The 14,682-nt window shown below is 44.4% G+C and overlaps 1 protein-coding gene across 1 annotated transcript in view; it reads left to right on the forward strand.

The window, feature by feature from the left end:
• The window catches only part of LOC103826619 (deubiquitinase DESI2-like), a 51,750-nt gene that overhangs the window by 19,567 nt on the left and 17,501 nt on the right, over positions 1 to 14,682 (forward strand). The window contains exons 2-3 of the mRNA XM_050974919.1: positions 12,587 to 12,659; positions 13,969 to 14,062. Coding sequence (XP_050830876.1) covers positions 12,587 to 12,659; positions 13,969 to 14,062 — 167 coding nt within the window. The remainder of the gene's footprint in view (positions 1 to 12,586; positions 12,660 to 13,968; positions 14,063 to 14,682) is intronic.

A 14,682-nucleotide genomic window follows, 5' to 3' on the forward strand; every position in this document is an offset into this window, starting at 1 on the left:
TGGGTACATTTCAGATGTGGAGATACTGTAAGAAGCAAGTCTGTGAAGGAAGCAGTCGTCTGAATATCTTGGTTCATATCAGATCTGTTTCTAGATGTATGCAACATACAGCAGACTAGCACAGAAGATTTGCTTTGATAGAAGTGTAAAATCACTATTGTGCCCAGAAGAAAGGGAATATTTAGGGCAGCCTGAATACTAGTCCAACACATGCTGTGCTGTTTATGAGGTGGGGGTAAGGAGGAGAAAGAAAGGACAACCTAATGTTTTCCAAAGAAGCTTCACTGTCAGGTTTGTGCCTCTCCCTGTGCAATGGTGTGTGTGAGTTGGGAGAAGCAAGTTCAGAGGCTGTCCCTTTGAAGGGACAAACACCTGCATTTTAACCTGAAGTGGTTTGCACACAAAACAGTATCTTCATAGTGCCAGATGCTGTTGCCTCATTGCCACACAGCGCTGCTAGCAGCCATTTCTGTCTTTCAGCAAGGGATGTCTTTTAAATGCATTTGGAGCTGCACATCCGGGGCTGCTCATTAAATAAAGACAGGGGGAATTCTTGGGGGGGGGGGGAACCCCACAAAACCCAAATCTCCTGTAGCCCCCACCCAAACCAAAGCAGAGCACATTACATCAGAGTTGTTAAGACACTCCCACAGCTTTTTAATTTGTTCCCAGCCACAGTGGCATGCTGCACATATTAATCATTCTGTCGTATCCTCATATGGGGAGAGCAAAAGCATCCCTAAAACACTTTGTCAGCATCCAATAGGTAAATGCCAACAATAAGAAATTTCCTCATTTCCTAAGCTATTCATGTTTACTATCTCCGGTAATTTTAAATAGTGTTGCAATCACTCAGCATAGAAGCCCTTGGGTCACGGGTTATATATTAGTTCAGACCATTTTCTGTCTGAACTTCCCTGATTGGTGTTTCTGTATCAGTTTTGTGCCTTGCAGACAATAATTATTCCAACAACCTATTTTGGCACTGAGCTAGACTGTACAGTTACCCCTTCTTGAGACAGTTCCCTTCTCAATGGAATGTTCCTTGCTTTACTGTTTTATTTTTTTTTTTCCTTCTTCAGACCAGCAGGAATGGATTTTGAGGGAAGATGTGTTTGAATTTCCATAGCACAGCAGCATTTTATCATTGCTATATTCAGGTTCCTTGTTTTCTGTTTTATCTCTTAAATTCTAATCTGGAGCTATCACTGCAATGCGATTCCTCAGTAGCTGTGCTGGAAGAGCAGAGAGAGAGAGTATACAATTATGGCAAAAATGCACATCTATCCATTTACTTGTATGAAGTGCAGAGAGATGAGACACTGTGTGACATTGGCACTGTATTTGAAGAGTTGTATCCAAGGCAGGACAAACACTGCAGGGTAAAAGGACAGGTTGTTAGCTGCAGGAATCTGAATTTCCCAGTATTTTTCTAAGCTAAGCTGGTTAGGCACTCTGCCAGACAGGCAAGGGCCCTGGAACTTCTCCAGGAAAAAACCTCAGCTCACATTGTAAAAGGGTTTCCCCTATCTATGGTGCAGAACAGATTCTCTTCTCAGAAGCTTGGAGACAAATATTGATTTTTTTCTTTTGCAATAGCAAACTATTGTTAGTGGCACGCAGTCAATTTCTCTCATGGACACTATGAGGTATTTTGAATGTGTGCCACCAAAGCCAGCATGGAGTATAGATTGCTTAGTGCAAGCAGGCCCTACCCTGCTCTTTTCTGATCTGCTCTTGGCTCACAGGAAAGGCACAACTGGTTTTGGCAAGTGATTGGGAAGGAGACCGAGTGAGAATTTACATGTCTATACAACATATAATTTTTGATTCTACACAATCCTTGCACTAAGAGAAAATCTGAGGAATCTTACATTCTTTTTTTCACTTTCTTGTAAGGATTCAGATTCACCTGTGGGTAGGTTTAACTCCTGGATATGAGGTGCTAATGCTGCCATGAGGAATCCCCAGGGTGAGTTCTACTTTGTGGATCGTCATCCTTACTGGGGATTCTCTTTACCTGAGTATGGAGCTCCCACTGTAGTGGAATGGGAAGGTCTTCCATTCAGATTGCTGATAATGATGGTGTTAAACACGTCAGGGTAAATGGGAACTGGAAGAAGTTTTGAATGTCAATGTAGTATCATACTGATGAAATTTCAGTTCTGACCTGGTCCATAGTAAATCTGTGGTATGTCCATAGCAGAGCTGGCAATCCCTCTCAAATTCTTGTTTAGCATCCTAGCTATGGAAACAGCATGGTGAAGGGTCTTTGAAACTATACTGTAGCTTGAAAGAGATTAGTGTTTTGCATGTTCTCATTAGAAACCCAAGAAGAGATTGCAAGAAATCTGCCTCAGGTGGTCAGGCATGGACTATTGGTGTGCCTGGGTTAACCAAAAAGTAGATATTTGTGTTTGCCCAGGCAGGGACACTCCAAAGGAGGGCAAGTTAGTAAGGAAAAATCAGTGCCATATTAGCATTTTGCTATCATGGAAGAGAAATTCAGGAACCGGAGCAGAGATCTAGACAAGCCTTTGGAAGAAAAGTCTTCGCTGCTGGTTTATTTGGTGGCATGAGTCTCTCACTCTTCTGCTGGGCAGTTTACATGTGCATGCATCACTTTGATGGAGAAGCTATGGCCGGTGATTAGGGGGTTCATCTTGGATTTGAAAGACTGAAGTTCAAATTTCTGCTAATAATCTGTCAGAGCAGATATGAACTGTGGTTTTCAGCACAGTTTTTGAGGGATCTGCTACAGCTCTTTTCAATCAGCTGTTCTGTGGGGTCCCAGGGTGCATGGTACCTGCAGCCCAATACTCCTAACAAAGCAGATGCTTTGGCCTGGGCAGGACTGATGAGTCAGCTGGAGTGTGTTTGCAAAGGATGCACTGAATGTCTGTTTTCTCTCTCAGGATGGGATTAGCTTCTTCTTTGGAGAGAAACACTGCTATGGGTCCACAGAAGACAGCAAAGGATCCTCACCAACAAAGAAATAGAGATGTTAACGTTTCTTGGTCTGAGCAAGGCCACAGCATTACTCCACATCTGAAAAATCATTTACCAGCCCTATTTGTTATTCCAGTTCTCAGTTACATCCTTTCTGCAAGAGGAAGGACAGAGAGCCCTAAGGCTGTACCTACCAGATATGTCAGGGTCAGTCCAGTTCCAGAGCCAAACATCTGCACTGTGCTTCTGACAGCTCCTGATGAGCTCCTGTCCAAGCTGTTGGGTATTTATCTCCCCTGCATTTTTTTCCAGCTCATCTGAATCCTCTTTGATGGGAACTCTATTTATTGACAGTCTGGGCTGAGGGCTCACAATGCAGATAGGTGTGTTGTGTCTGAAATACACTAGGCCAAGAATGTTAGCAGCCTTCTTGACATTAGCAGAGCAAAACAGTTCAGACCATTCAATACTCTGTCTTGCACAGGCACACTAAGGCTTTCTCAGTATCTGGTTTTGAGTCATACAAATGTTTTCTTGTTTTTTTTTTTGCTGCCAGGAATCTTCTAAGCACTTAGTCAAAGTCTCTCTTTTTTTAAAAAAAAACTAAGTATGTTGCTCCTACTTGAATCTTTTGTATCATTCTTAAGCAGTATTCTCCCATAATTCATGTCAGCCTTTCAAATGTTTGAAGACTTGTCATTTGCAGTCAGTGCTTTGCCAAGCTATTAGTGCTTCTAAATTAATTCTTATATGTCAGTCTTGCCACTTCCCTGATCATTTTGCTGCTGTTCTTTTCCAATACCTCTCAATTTGTCATTGTGAATGCATCTAAGGCAAAGGTATTATTAAGTTTCTAACACGTGTGAATTTCTCAGGCACATTACATGAGTGAATATATTTCAGTGTAATCCTGCCAGTGGACATGCTTTTTTTCTGGCTTCATATGCTTGAGATGAAGAGTTTCATAAAAGTTGTCCAAACTAAGGGGATACAGCCTGTAAAGGGGTGTGCAATAGCATGGACAATCCTTCTTGAGGGCTGCTTATAAGATTACTGTGTGGGACAGGCTCTTGGAACTGGCACATGCTCCAGAAACCCCCCCTGAGTGACTTCTGCTTGAAGTCCCCAGTCCCACCCTGGTTCACTGAGCTGACTCCTTCAGGCACAGTCAGTAATGAAGTTTAGGGAAACAGGTGGAGGTTGGAAAAATGGCATTTTGCTTCTTGTATGCTGTAAACAGGCTGCTATAAATACCATGTTTGCTACACAGACAGCCGAGATGGGCCATTAGTGTGACTGGTGTGACAAACCCTTGACCTGCTGGGCTGGCTTTGTGTGAATCTACAAACAGAAGAGACAGGGATGGTCATTCTGCAGGGACAGAAAATAGTTGTTTATTTTAGCCAGCAAGTTGCCCTATGTCTGTTTATGAGGCAGGTTCTCACTCAAGCACTGAAGCATGAGTTGGATGAGTGCTGGCTCTCCTCAACAAGAGAGCTGTATTTTTTGCAGAGCACATGGGGTGAGCTGCCTCGGAATAGCAGCTTCAGATGTGCATGCCTTGAGGCCAAGGATGCACAGCAGCCAACTTGTAAACACCTCACAGATGTAGCTGCAGGAAGGAAGCTCTACTTAGGACAACACCTGCCAGCAGCGTAACAGGGTAGAAAGTCTAAACAGTAATGGAGAAAGCAGAAAATTGTAAGAGACTTCAAGTAATACCAGTATACTGAGCTAGAACTGTGCCTACCATTTATAGGATGAGGCTGTAAGTGGAAATGCTGGAGGTATCCCATTGTCACAGCTAAATCTTGCTTGTGACTTTTAATTAAAATATTCTGAATACACACAAAAGTTAACTTGTGAAACGCTTACTGTTTCATTTCCACAGCATGACTAATATTTTCTGTCCTCATATTCTTCCCCTAAAATTGCATTGCGTCACAACATTGAAGCATAAGTAGATTTCCAATCTCTCTCAGCAGCAGCATCAGTTTTTAATCCACACACAGCATTTTAGAAGCCTCTGAAATAAGCTCTTTATGCTTCTTGATTGTAAAGGTTTTATTGTTGGCTCATGCATCAGGCAATTCAGATACATATTATAATAATGTCTGAAAAGCCACAGTAAACGCTGAAGAAATTCTTCCTGAGGAGACAGCCAAGGAATGTATTTAGCCCAACCTGAGAAGAAAAGTTCCTTTGCAGAGCAGAACTTGGCTGAAATAGAAGACCTGCTGAGACAGAGCTGGCTGCTGCAGACCCACAGAGGCTTGTCCTCCTATTCCTCACAGGGCTGCAGTTGAGCATCCTGCCTTGGGTCTCCTCTCCTAGGATCTGTGGGTTTGCATGAGGGAATGTATTTAGCAGTATCAGGTTTAAGTATCAGGCTGTTGTTTCCCAGGAAATTCCTGTTCTATTGGAGTGTATTAACCTGAAGGGCGGAGAAGTATCTTTAGCAGAAGCTTCTTTCATTCCAAATGCAGCAGAGCAGAGGCAGTTGCATGCCAAAGGATGCCTTGTCTTTTTCTTTTTTCTGTGACTCTGCTCCTCAGATGTCTGTTCTTCAGCCAATCCAAGTATGAAGTGGGGTTCTTGAGTGGGGTCCTTGTGTATCCCTGCCTTATCAGATCTACAACAAGCTCTCTTCCTGCACTGAAGCTGCAGAGTTCTCAGTATTTGAGAATGCTCTCCTGGAAGAAAATCTGTAGTTCCTGAGCTTTAATCAGTTCTGCCAGTCGGGTTATTTGCAAGCAGGGCAGTGGCTACACCCTGGGAATTGTTTTTCGTGATCCTTGAAAGTAATTGCTTATTGCAACAGGAGGCTGTGCCTGTTTGTAAACACAGACCTCCTCACTGCAGCATTTTGTTTGTTTAACACTGTCTGGAATTGTAGCTGAAAGTTAACAAACCTGACTAAAGCAGGTGCTTTTGGCTGATTGGATTTGGAGTGACCTCATGGGCTTTCACACCCATGTCCATGACATGCAGATTGATGGCTTTTCCAACAGTGAGGAGGACCTGACACAGGAGATGATTCTCCAGCTGGAAGAGCCATGTTCTGTGTGTGCTGGAGGGAGGACCCACCCAGGCAGCTTTTCCCAGGTGTGAAGTAGCAAAGACAGGTCTGTGTCATCACTCCTCAATACTCTGTTAAGCTTTATTTAGTTGCTGTTCTGCCCACATGTATTTAAACCTTTTTCGATTTAATCTGTATTCACAGTAGTATTAGGAAAATAGCATTTTAGACTTGATGAATACACAAGCCTTGGACTCCTGGAGAATGGAGTTTAAGAGACATGGGTCACACTGAAATGAGTTTGAGTCTCACCCAATTGCAAAAGAAAACTTGCTAAAGTAGCCATGCTGTAAAATTTGACGTCATCCCACGATAGTGAGTTTTTATCACTAGAGTTCCAGGGCAGAAGGGGTGAACAGCAGAAAGACTGGGACATACTGCAGGACCGTGTGTGTGCCTGGGGCCGTGGAACAGAAGTGAGCACTGCTGCAATATGACTCAAGAGCCCTGGATCTGCAGGAAGCCCCCTGTTCTGCATGTCTGTAGTTGAAGTAAAGCTTCCTTCACCCCTGCAAGCATTACATGGGGAATAATCCATGATCTTTTATGGACTATTTCCTTCCACCTCTGTGGGCCCAAGATTCTGGATCTTGATTTAGAGAGATGAATTGAGGAAACAAACTCTTCTAAAGCTGCTGGCTGGATGCTGTAAACAGCTGGGATTTTACTGGCTGGTTTCCTGTAATGCTGTTCTCTAGCTTTCCCCTCCAGTTTTATCTTTTGTGCTCTCAAATTTCTGGATCAATGCATCTCAGGACATAATGCTGAGGTATTACTTTGATGTTCCCTAGCTGGTCTCCTGCATCAATCTGATGTTGCTTTTAAAAGACTGCCTTTTGTGCTGAGATTTAACATTGCAGAACATTCTCTTGGTGTTTGAGATACAGCTGAGCAGTGTATTTGTTAGTGCAGTCCTTTTATGAGGCTGCTTAGGTAACTTGACTGCAACAGCAACCACTGCCCTGGGTGTTCTCCACTTGGATTTGTTGAGCCAAGGGTCTCTTCAGCAAGCCAGATCCCCCATCCTATAAAGAGGAGACATCCCTGTAAAGGGCCAAGTACAGCATGTGACTTGGCCCTCAAGAAGGAAAGGATTAAAATCAAGCTTAGGTGGTAGGGCTGCCAGTCTCTTATGGGACCTGTGTTGACACGAGTCCCTTAACATGCTCCTTGCTCCCTAGCAATGTCCAAATATGATCTTTAACTGTATTTTTTCTTTTCTCCTAGAAGCAAAGCTCTGCCAGTGAACTCATAGGGAAAAGAAAGTAATCCTTCTGAATTATATTGCAGATGATGCTTTGAGAAGAGGTAGGGACGAGTTAGTTACTTTTTCATCATCTGCACCCATCCCTGGTAAAGGCATCTCAGTCACAGTAGTGAGTGCTCATACCTGGACATCAAAACACCAGATGAAGTCAGAGGCAAGCTCTCTCTAGCCTGGAATGCTGGCTTAGACATTGCTTGTGTGTGACACCTGGTGAGGAGTAGAGCTCTTGGCAGGGATCTCTGACACTGGGTACTCTGAGTTTGCAGCTATTTATTGAAATCAGAACTGATTAACAACTGGTGGGTTTCTTTCCTATATGTTCATACAGGTCATAATGAAGGAAGGCTTAGCATTTTTTCAGCAGTGGATGGATCTGGTGGAGTGGAATATCCAGTCAGTGTTGTGGTGATAAATGGAATACTGTGTGTTGGCTGCTCAGAGAAAGTATCGAGTGCTCAGAATATCCATGATACTCATGGAAGAGGTCTTGTCTCCAGCATCTGGGGAGCTGTTTAGGTAAATTGCTGAGCACATTGATGCAGGAAAGATTTTGGTGACAGACCATAGAAAGTAATTAAGTAGGTTTGAAGTAGGGAAGAGAAAGTAAGTGACAGAAACTTCAATGTTATAGTTCAGTATTAGTTGATGGTGCAAGTCAGTGGTAACATGGATGGGCCACTTCCATCTGGACACTCATGCTTCTGGCACGAGTTCCTAGGAACTCCTGATCTGAAAATCCCCCAGGATAATATAATCTGCCAGTTTCACATCATCTGCTTCTCTATTCTAGACCTAAAAGATGCATGTCAATATAATGAAGCTTTTTAGTTTCTTGCTTTTCTTGAAAGTTAGGGCATGGTTCACTGTTCGGGTAAGACTTTTACTTCTACCTCTGTGAGATGGATAAATGAAGGGAATAACACAAGAACTGACTCAGAGTATCCCCCAGAATCTAAACTATCTTACTTGTTATTACTGACCTCTGAACCAAACCAACAGAAAATCAGGGAAAATCTGAACAAAACCTGAAATTTTTAAAGTTCTACTTCATCAGAGACCTTCATTAAAAGCTGGGTTTGAATTTTGAGTTTTGGGCTATCTGCTGCTATTGTGAAGTGATTATAGCCTGGTTAGCCTTCCTCCTTGCCTCTCAAATCATCTGAGCTGTTCTCTGTTGAAGATGGAAATGAGACAGAATGCTCTAAATCCTTCTGTGTATGGTTTAGGGCACAATTTTCCAGGCAGTGTGCAATACAAGTATGAATCACAACTCCCTTTAAGATACTGCTGTATTCAGTTCCCTGGCTCTTCATCTGACTGAACAGGCTGCCGATTTTTGTTTTTAATCTAAGCAATAGCCACTTTACTCCAGAGATGAGTATTTGCTGACTGTTGCTGCTGTTCTTATGCTCAGAATTGCAAACCCCTTGGAAAACAAGGCCAGCTCGTGCATGCGTGTACAAACCTGGTTTCAAATCTGGCTTGGATTCTCTTTTCCAGCTCAGCAAGTGACTGACATGTTCACTTTAGCACAGCTTCCTCCGAGACAAGGCAGGGGCTGTGCCAAAGTGCTGTGAGGCTTTCACTGTGAGTTCAGTCACACACTGGAGGCAGATTCTACAGCACCCTGGAGACAGGGGTGAGATGAGGACAGCACAGTCGTGATTCAGAGCTGCCTTGCACTTTGGTCTTGCTAGTAGGTCATATCAGTATTGTATCTATTGAACCAGGATGTAAATCAGACCCCACTTCAATAACACCCTTGTGTGATTTAAATTATTTGAAAGAAAGTACCACATGAGGATAGCTTCTGTTCAGTTCAAATATGGTTGAGGTTGTTGCACTTCAGTCCATAATAGCTCATTTAAAGGAATTAATACTGAAAAATACACCATTTAAGTACAGAAATGTCCATGTGATGGTCATAATCTTGCAACACCTGGTATCAGCCAGAGAAACACTTTTGCTCCTCTCTTTATGTCTGGAGAAGCCTTCCCTCCCTTGTGCTTTCAGAGATGTCCTGAGGCCTGTCTGCTTCTGGAGTTGGGCAGGACGTGTTGCAGGGGCTGAAATTCTGTACTGTGAAGAGGAGTACAGAATATCAGCCCCTGCTGTACTCCAAGAGGAGTGCTTGGGACACAGGGCAGGCTTGTGATCTGAGAGTGCTCTGTATGTATGAGGTGGTCAAGAATTGGAATATTACTCTAACAAGTAGTCAATAAGAGGTTTTTTTGTTTGCTTGTTGTTTGGATTCAACATAACCTTTAATATGGAGGAAGAAAAAGCTACAGCTGCAAGTGGCTTTTGGTGTAACTTCCTTGTTTGAAATACAAAGCCTGATGCAGATGAGGCTCTGCAGATAGCCCTGATTTTGATAACTGGCAAAAGTATTTCTGATTTAAAAAGTCTCCTTTCTCTTCCTATTAGTTACTTCTAAGCAAAGCAGCTGGCATGACCTGGGCATGTTTTGGTTGTATTGTTGCCACAAGACAATAGCTCAGCCTGAGGGAAGAAGACAACCTACTTCCCATGTCATGTGGGACTTGTTTCAGTAGGACTTGAGAAACCAGTGTTTCTCTGAAGCTCACTGAGACTACCTGGGACTATCTGAGGAGTTAACCCATGAGTGCCCCTTCAGACATTTTGCAGACAAGGCTAAGTTGGACAGGAATGTCGATCTGCTTGAGGTAGGAAGGTTCTGCAGAGGGATCTAGACAGGCTGGATCAATGAGCTGTGACAAATCATATGAAGGGCAGTCAGGTGAAATGTCAGGTCCTGCACTTGAGTCACAACAAACCCAGGCAGTGCTTTAGGCTGGGGGATGAGTGACTGGAAAGCTGCCTGGAAGAAAAGGACCTGAGAGAGCTGGTCTACAGCAGCTGAACATGAGCCAGTGTGTGCCCAGGTGGCCAAGAAGGCCAATGGCATCCTGGTCTCTATCAGCAATAGGTTGGCCAGCAGGACCAGGACAGTGATTGTGCCTCTGTACTCGGCACTGGTGCAGCCCTTCAAATCTTGTATCCAGTTCTGGGCCCCTCACTACAAGAAAGGCATTGGGGTGCTGGAGCAGGTCCAGAGAAGGGCAACAGAGCTGGTGAAGGATCTGGAACACAAGTCTGAGGAGCAGCTGAGGGAGCTGGGAGTGTTTAACCTGGAGGAAGTGAGGCTCAGGGGAGACCTGATGGCTCTCTACAACCACGTGTCAGGAGGCTGTAGTGAGGTGAGGTTTGGTCTCTTCTCCCAGGCAACAAGTGACAGGATGGAAATGATCTCAAGTTGTGTAAGGGGAGGTTCAGAATAGATATTAGAAAAAATATCCTTACAGAAAGGGTTGTCAAGCCTTGGAACAGGCTCTACAAGGAAGTGGTAGAGTCACCATCCTTGGAAGTATTTAAAAAATGAGGGGATATGGCATGGAGGACATGGTTTAATGGTGAACATAGTGGTGGTGCTAGGTTGATGGCTGGATTTGATGATTTAGAGGTATTGTGCAACCTTAAAGATTCTACGATTCTCTGAGGTGTGGAACATTCGGGAACTGAATGGAGGGTTTTGTGTCCAGGGGAGACAGACTTCTGTCCCATGGTGTCATATGTGGCCTCCACCTCTATCTTCTTCCCCAGTCAGAGTAGGGAGGCAACAGAGAACTGTGGGGAAGGGCAGCAGAAGGCAAGGGCACCTAAATCCCAGGCATGGTGTTCAGCCAAGGGTTCACTGCTAATGTGCTGTCCCAACTGGTAGAGGCTGAGAGCTACCTGACCCTAAAAACAAGAGTTTGCATAATTCAAGTGAAGAAGTAAATGGAGGTTACATAAGGTCTGCAGAGAGCAGTGGGCAGAAGTCTACCTGGGGTCAGGCAGTTTGCTGCCCTCCTGCAACAATACATCATTTGTGATTAAAAAAACCACAAAGAACAAGAAGCATTGCAGCCTTTTCTGGAGGGAAATGGAACTGCTGTATTCCCAGAGGCAAGCATTTTTGGGGACATGGTTTAAGATAACAAGATTAGCCATACATTAAGTCAGGATTGGGTCTATGGCTTTTATATCAAAGCAACTGTGTTTTTTCACAGTAGCAGTGGTTTTGCAGAAAGCATTTTCAGATGATTTACAGAGATACTGTAGTCATCGTAAATATGTAAGCAAATAGTGCAAACCCAGTAGTTGGAGTATGCCAGACCTCTGGCTGCCTGACAGCAGAGGGGCTCTTACTCATGCCATGGCAGCTCAGTGACACCAGACACAGGGAAGGTGCACACAAGGAGCTGCTGCCAGACCCAGAAGAGAATTTTAGTTTAATGAACCTGTCATGTCCTTGTACAGGAGCAAGTGAGCAGCACTCATTTTCCTCACAGTGGTAGATTAAACCAGAATTTAGTTGCTCTAAGTTACTAGAAGATGTATCTTCATTGCACAACAGCTGTAAATGAACTGCAAATATACCAGGCATGGGCAGTTTCCTCAGTGCCTGAAAACATCATTTCTGTAGCAGTGCAGCTCTGCAGCTGACCTAATAAACACTGACGCTGAGCAGGGCTAATTATCTCCAATGCAGCATTGCCCTGGCATGGCTGTACAGCTTCTTGCTCTGGAATTAGCTTAGCTGGGACTTGTTTGGGTGTCTGCACTGTCCTTCACGGTGTGGTGGAAACAGGCCCTGCGCAGCGCTTGGCGGAGGAGCATCACACGCATGCACTGGACTGCAGCACTTCTCTGCTCTAAATGTAACGGGGGAACGCTGGGCTCCAGACAAAGGAGTCACTGAACAGCCCTTCTTGAAAATTTCTCTGACCTATTGGGGCAACAAACCTCCAGCTCTATGATCTCTTTGCCTAAAAACAAAGTAATAATAAGTAGGGGTGCTGGGAGGTGATGTTACAAGGTATGCGAGAAATAATTTGGGATTCTCTTACTGAAGATTTTGAAGGTTAAATAAGGCAAGTGAATTGATAAAACTGACTCAGTGTCAGGTACCAGGTGAGAAGATAGATAAATAATCACACATCCTGTAGCAGCTGGGTTTATGCCGGTTCAGGTCCAGCTGTATCTTAATACAGGTTAGTATCTTAGCTGGAAACGGGTAAGATGAGCATTTTTTTGTGGGCTAATCCAGTCCAGCTGAATAAACACAGTGCCCACTTCTGTTGGTCTGTAAGAGTCTCAATTTGTTTGTCTCAAGATAATTTCAAAATCTCTCTTCTCCTTAAGAGGAGCTGGGGATATTCCCTAGATCAAGATCATGTGTTTCTTTTCCACTAATGCTTCCCAATGTGGCTTTTCTCCTACTGTAGTACTGGATAAACGAATACACCTCCACCTTGGGGATTGGTGTCTTCCACTCTGGCATCGAGATCTACGGCAGAGGTATGAAGTATTTCCCTTTTACTGCCTGCAGAACATGGGGACAACTGTATGGCTAGTCTGATATGGAAAAGCACCCCAAACTTACAGCTTTTGGCAAGGAATGTTTTGAGGGATAAAAGCTGAAAAACTCAGCCAATTCTCTTTTCAGAGTCCATTGTGGAGTCTAGGAGGAACTCGTGCAGTTCTGACCCACACAGTCCTTCTTATTCAGCCTGTATAACTTGTGCAGGGGTGTAGCAGGATGGCAGATGGGAGGAGCAATGCTGGAAAGGCATGCTGTAGTGAAGGAGGGGGATAGAGAATGGGAGAAATGAGGGAGGGGGAAGAGAGGTGGATCAGGGGGTGTCTTAAGGCCTGCAGATGTGTTTGTGCTAATTCCCTGTCAGGAAAAATCTTTTCTTCAGTTATTCTTTATGAATTTGGTCTAGAAATCTTGGAATCTGGGTTTCCAGATACTGGAAATTGTTGATTTGAAACAGTAGGGTTACAAAGAAAGGAAAATGTCACGGAAGACTTTTGAAATTGTCTGGGTGGGGTACAAGCTGATTAGAGCCACCCATTTAAAAAGTCAAGGGATCTGGAAAACATCTGTAGTGTGGGGAAGGATAACTAGCAACACTAGGACTTTGTTCCCTCTTTCAGCATTAAACAGGAATGACTTGGCTACTCACTCATGGTATTTTCATGCAGTGCCTTGCAGTAGCCAGAACCCCAGTTGGTGCTGTTTCCATCTTGAGCAGACAGGCTTTCACAGGCCCTGTGAGATGGCTGGTGTGGCACCACGAGGATCACAGGCTGTGTTTCACAGGCCCTGCAAGGTGGCCTGTTTGACATGGAGCGACTCCCTGGCCTGACCTGTGTGCTGAGGCAGCAGAGTACAATCAGCCTGGTTTTCTGCAAAGACTTCCCACTCACTGCCTGTAAATCCCTCTGGAAGATTTGATTTCTCCCTGCTCTAGAAATGGCTTCTTCCAGCTTCGTAGCACCACTGGAAACCTCTCATAGTTTAGCCAGATTTTTTCCATGCAGTACTTTCCACTGAGAGAAAGCCACCTGGATGAGGACAGACTCAGAGTGTTTTCCTGGTGCTGTGGGAAAGCAGTAGTGCTAGCATGGAGGGAGGCTGTGAGGGCATCCTCAGTCCAAAAGGTAACCAGGCACTGAAAATGGCTTTCAGACTCTGGCTGAAACAGATTTTGGCAACGGCCCAGCCCCTGGTGCTGATGTTGAGCCATGCAGACAGCTGCCATAGACTTTTTCCTGACATGGCGTTCATTCAATTACTCACAGTCTGTTTCTCTTTTGTCAGAGTTTGCCTATGGAGGGCATCCCTACCCTTTCAGTGGGATTTTCGAGATCACACCCGGCAGTGCGGTAGAACTTGGCGAGACCTTTAAATTCAAGTAAGGGCCCTTTTCTACATCTTCCCTTCTGCCCCTGGTAGCCATCAGTGTAGGGGGAGTAGGGAAGTCCTGTCCTCTGGGTCCTCCTTTCACTCTCCTCATAAGTGCCCTTACTGCCATCCTTTCCATGATCCTGATTCAAAGGCAACCCTGCAGGGATTTTGGAGGTGGATAAAAGAGTGCATACAGGGAAGAGTGATGAACTGTGTTTGTCAGGGATAAAAAGGACACTTATGAATGAGTGCAGTTCTCTTTTCCCATTTTATTCATCTTCTGTGCTCCCAATTTTGACTGTTACACAGAGCAAATGCACAGGGGGAAAAAATAAGACTTGTCTTTTAGTGGGTACCCCCTATCTGTGGATACTGCACAAAGTCATCACGTGTGTTTTTTGCTGCTCTGTTACAAGGGACAGACTGGCTGTTAGAGGAGCCTGAGAAGATGCTGAAATCTTGTGGTGTTCGAGATGCTCAGACTGTGGGACTGTGGGGCAAGGGGAGCTTGACCTTGCCAGACCACCAGTTTGTGTTGAGGGCCATTTTAGAGCAAGTGCTACTGAGTGAATATTGGGAGAAGAAATAGGTTTCTGCATAAAGTCTTCAGTCTGCTCCCTCCTGGCC

This window comes from Serinus canaria, chromosome 5 (assembly GCF_022539315.1).
Source record: "Serinus canaria isolate serCan28SL12 chromosome 5, serCan2020, whole genome shotgun sequence".
Taxonomy (NCBI): Eukaryota; Metazoa; Chordata; class Aves; order Passeriformes; family Fringillidae; genus Serinus; species Serinus canaria.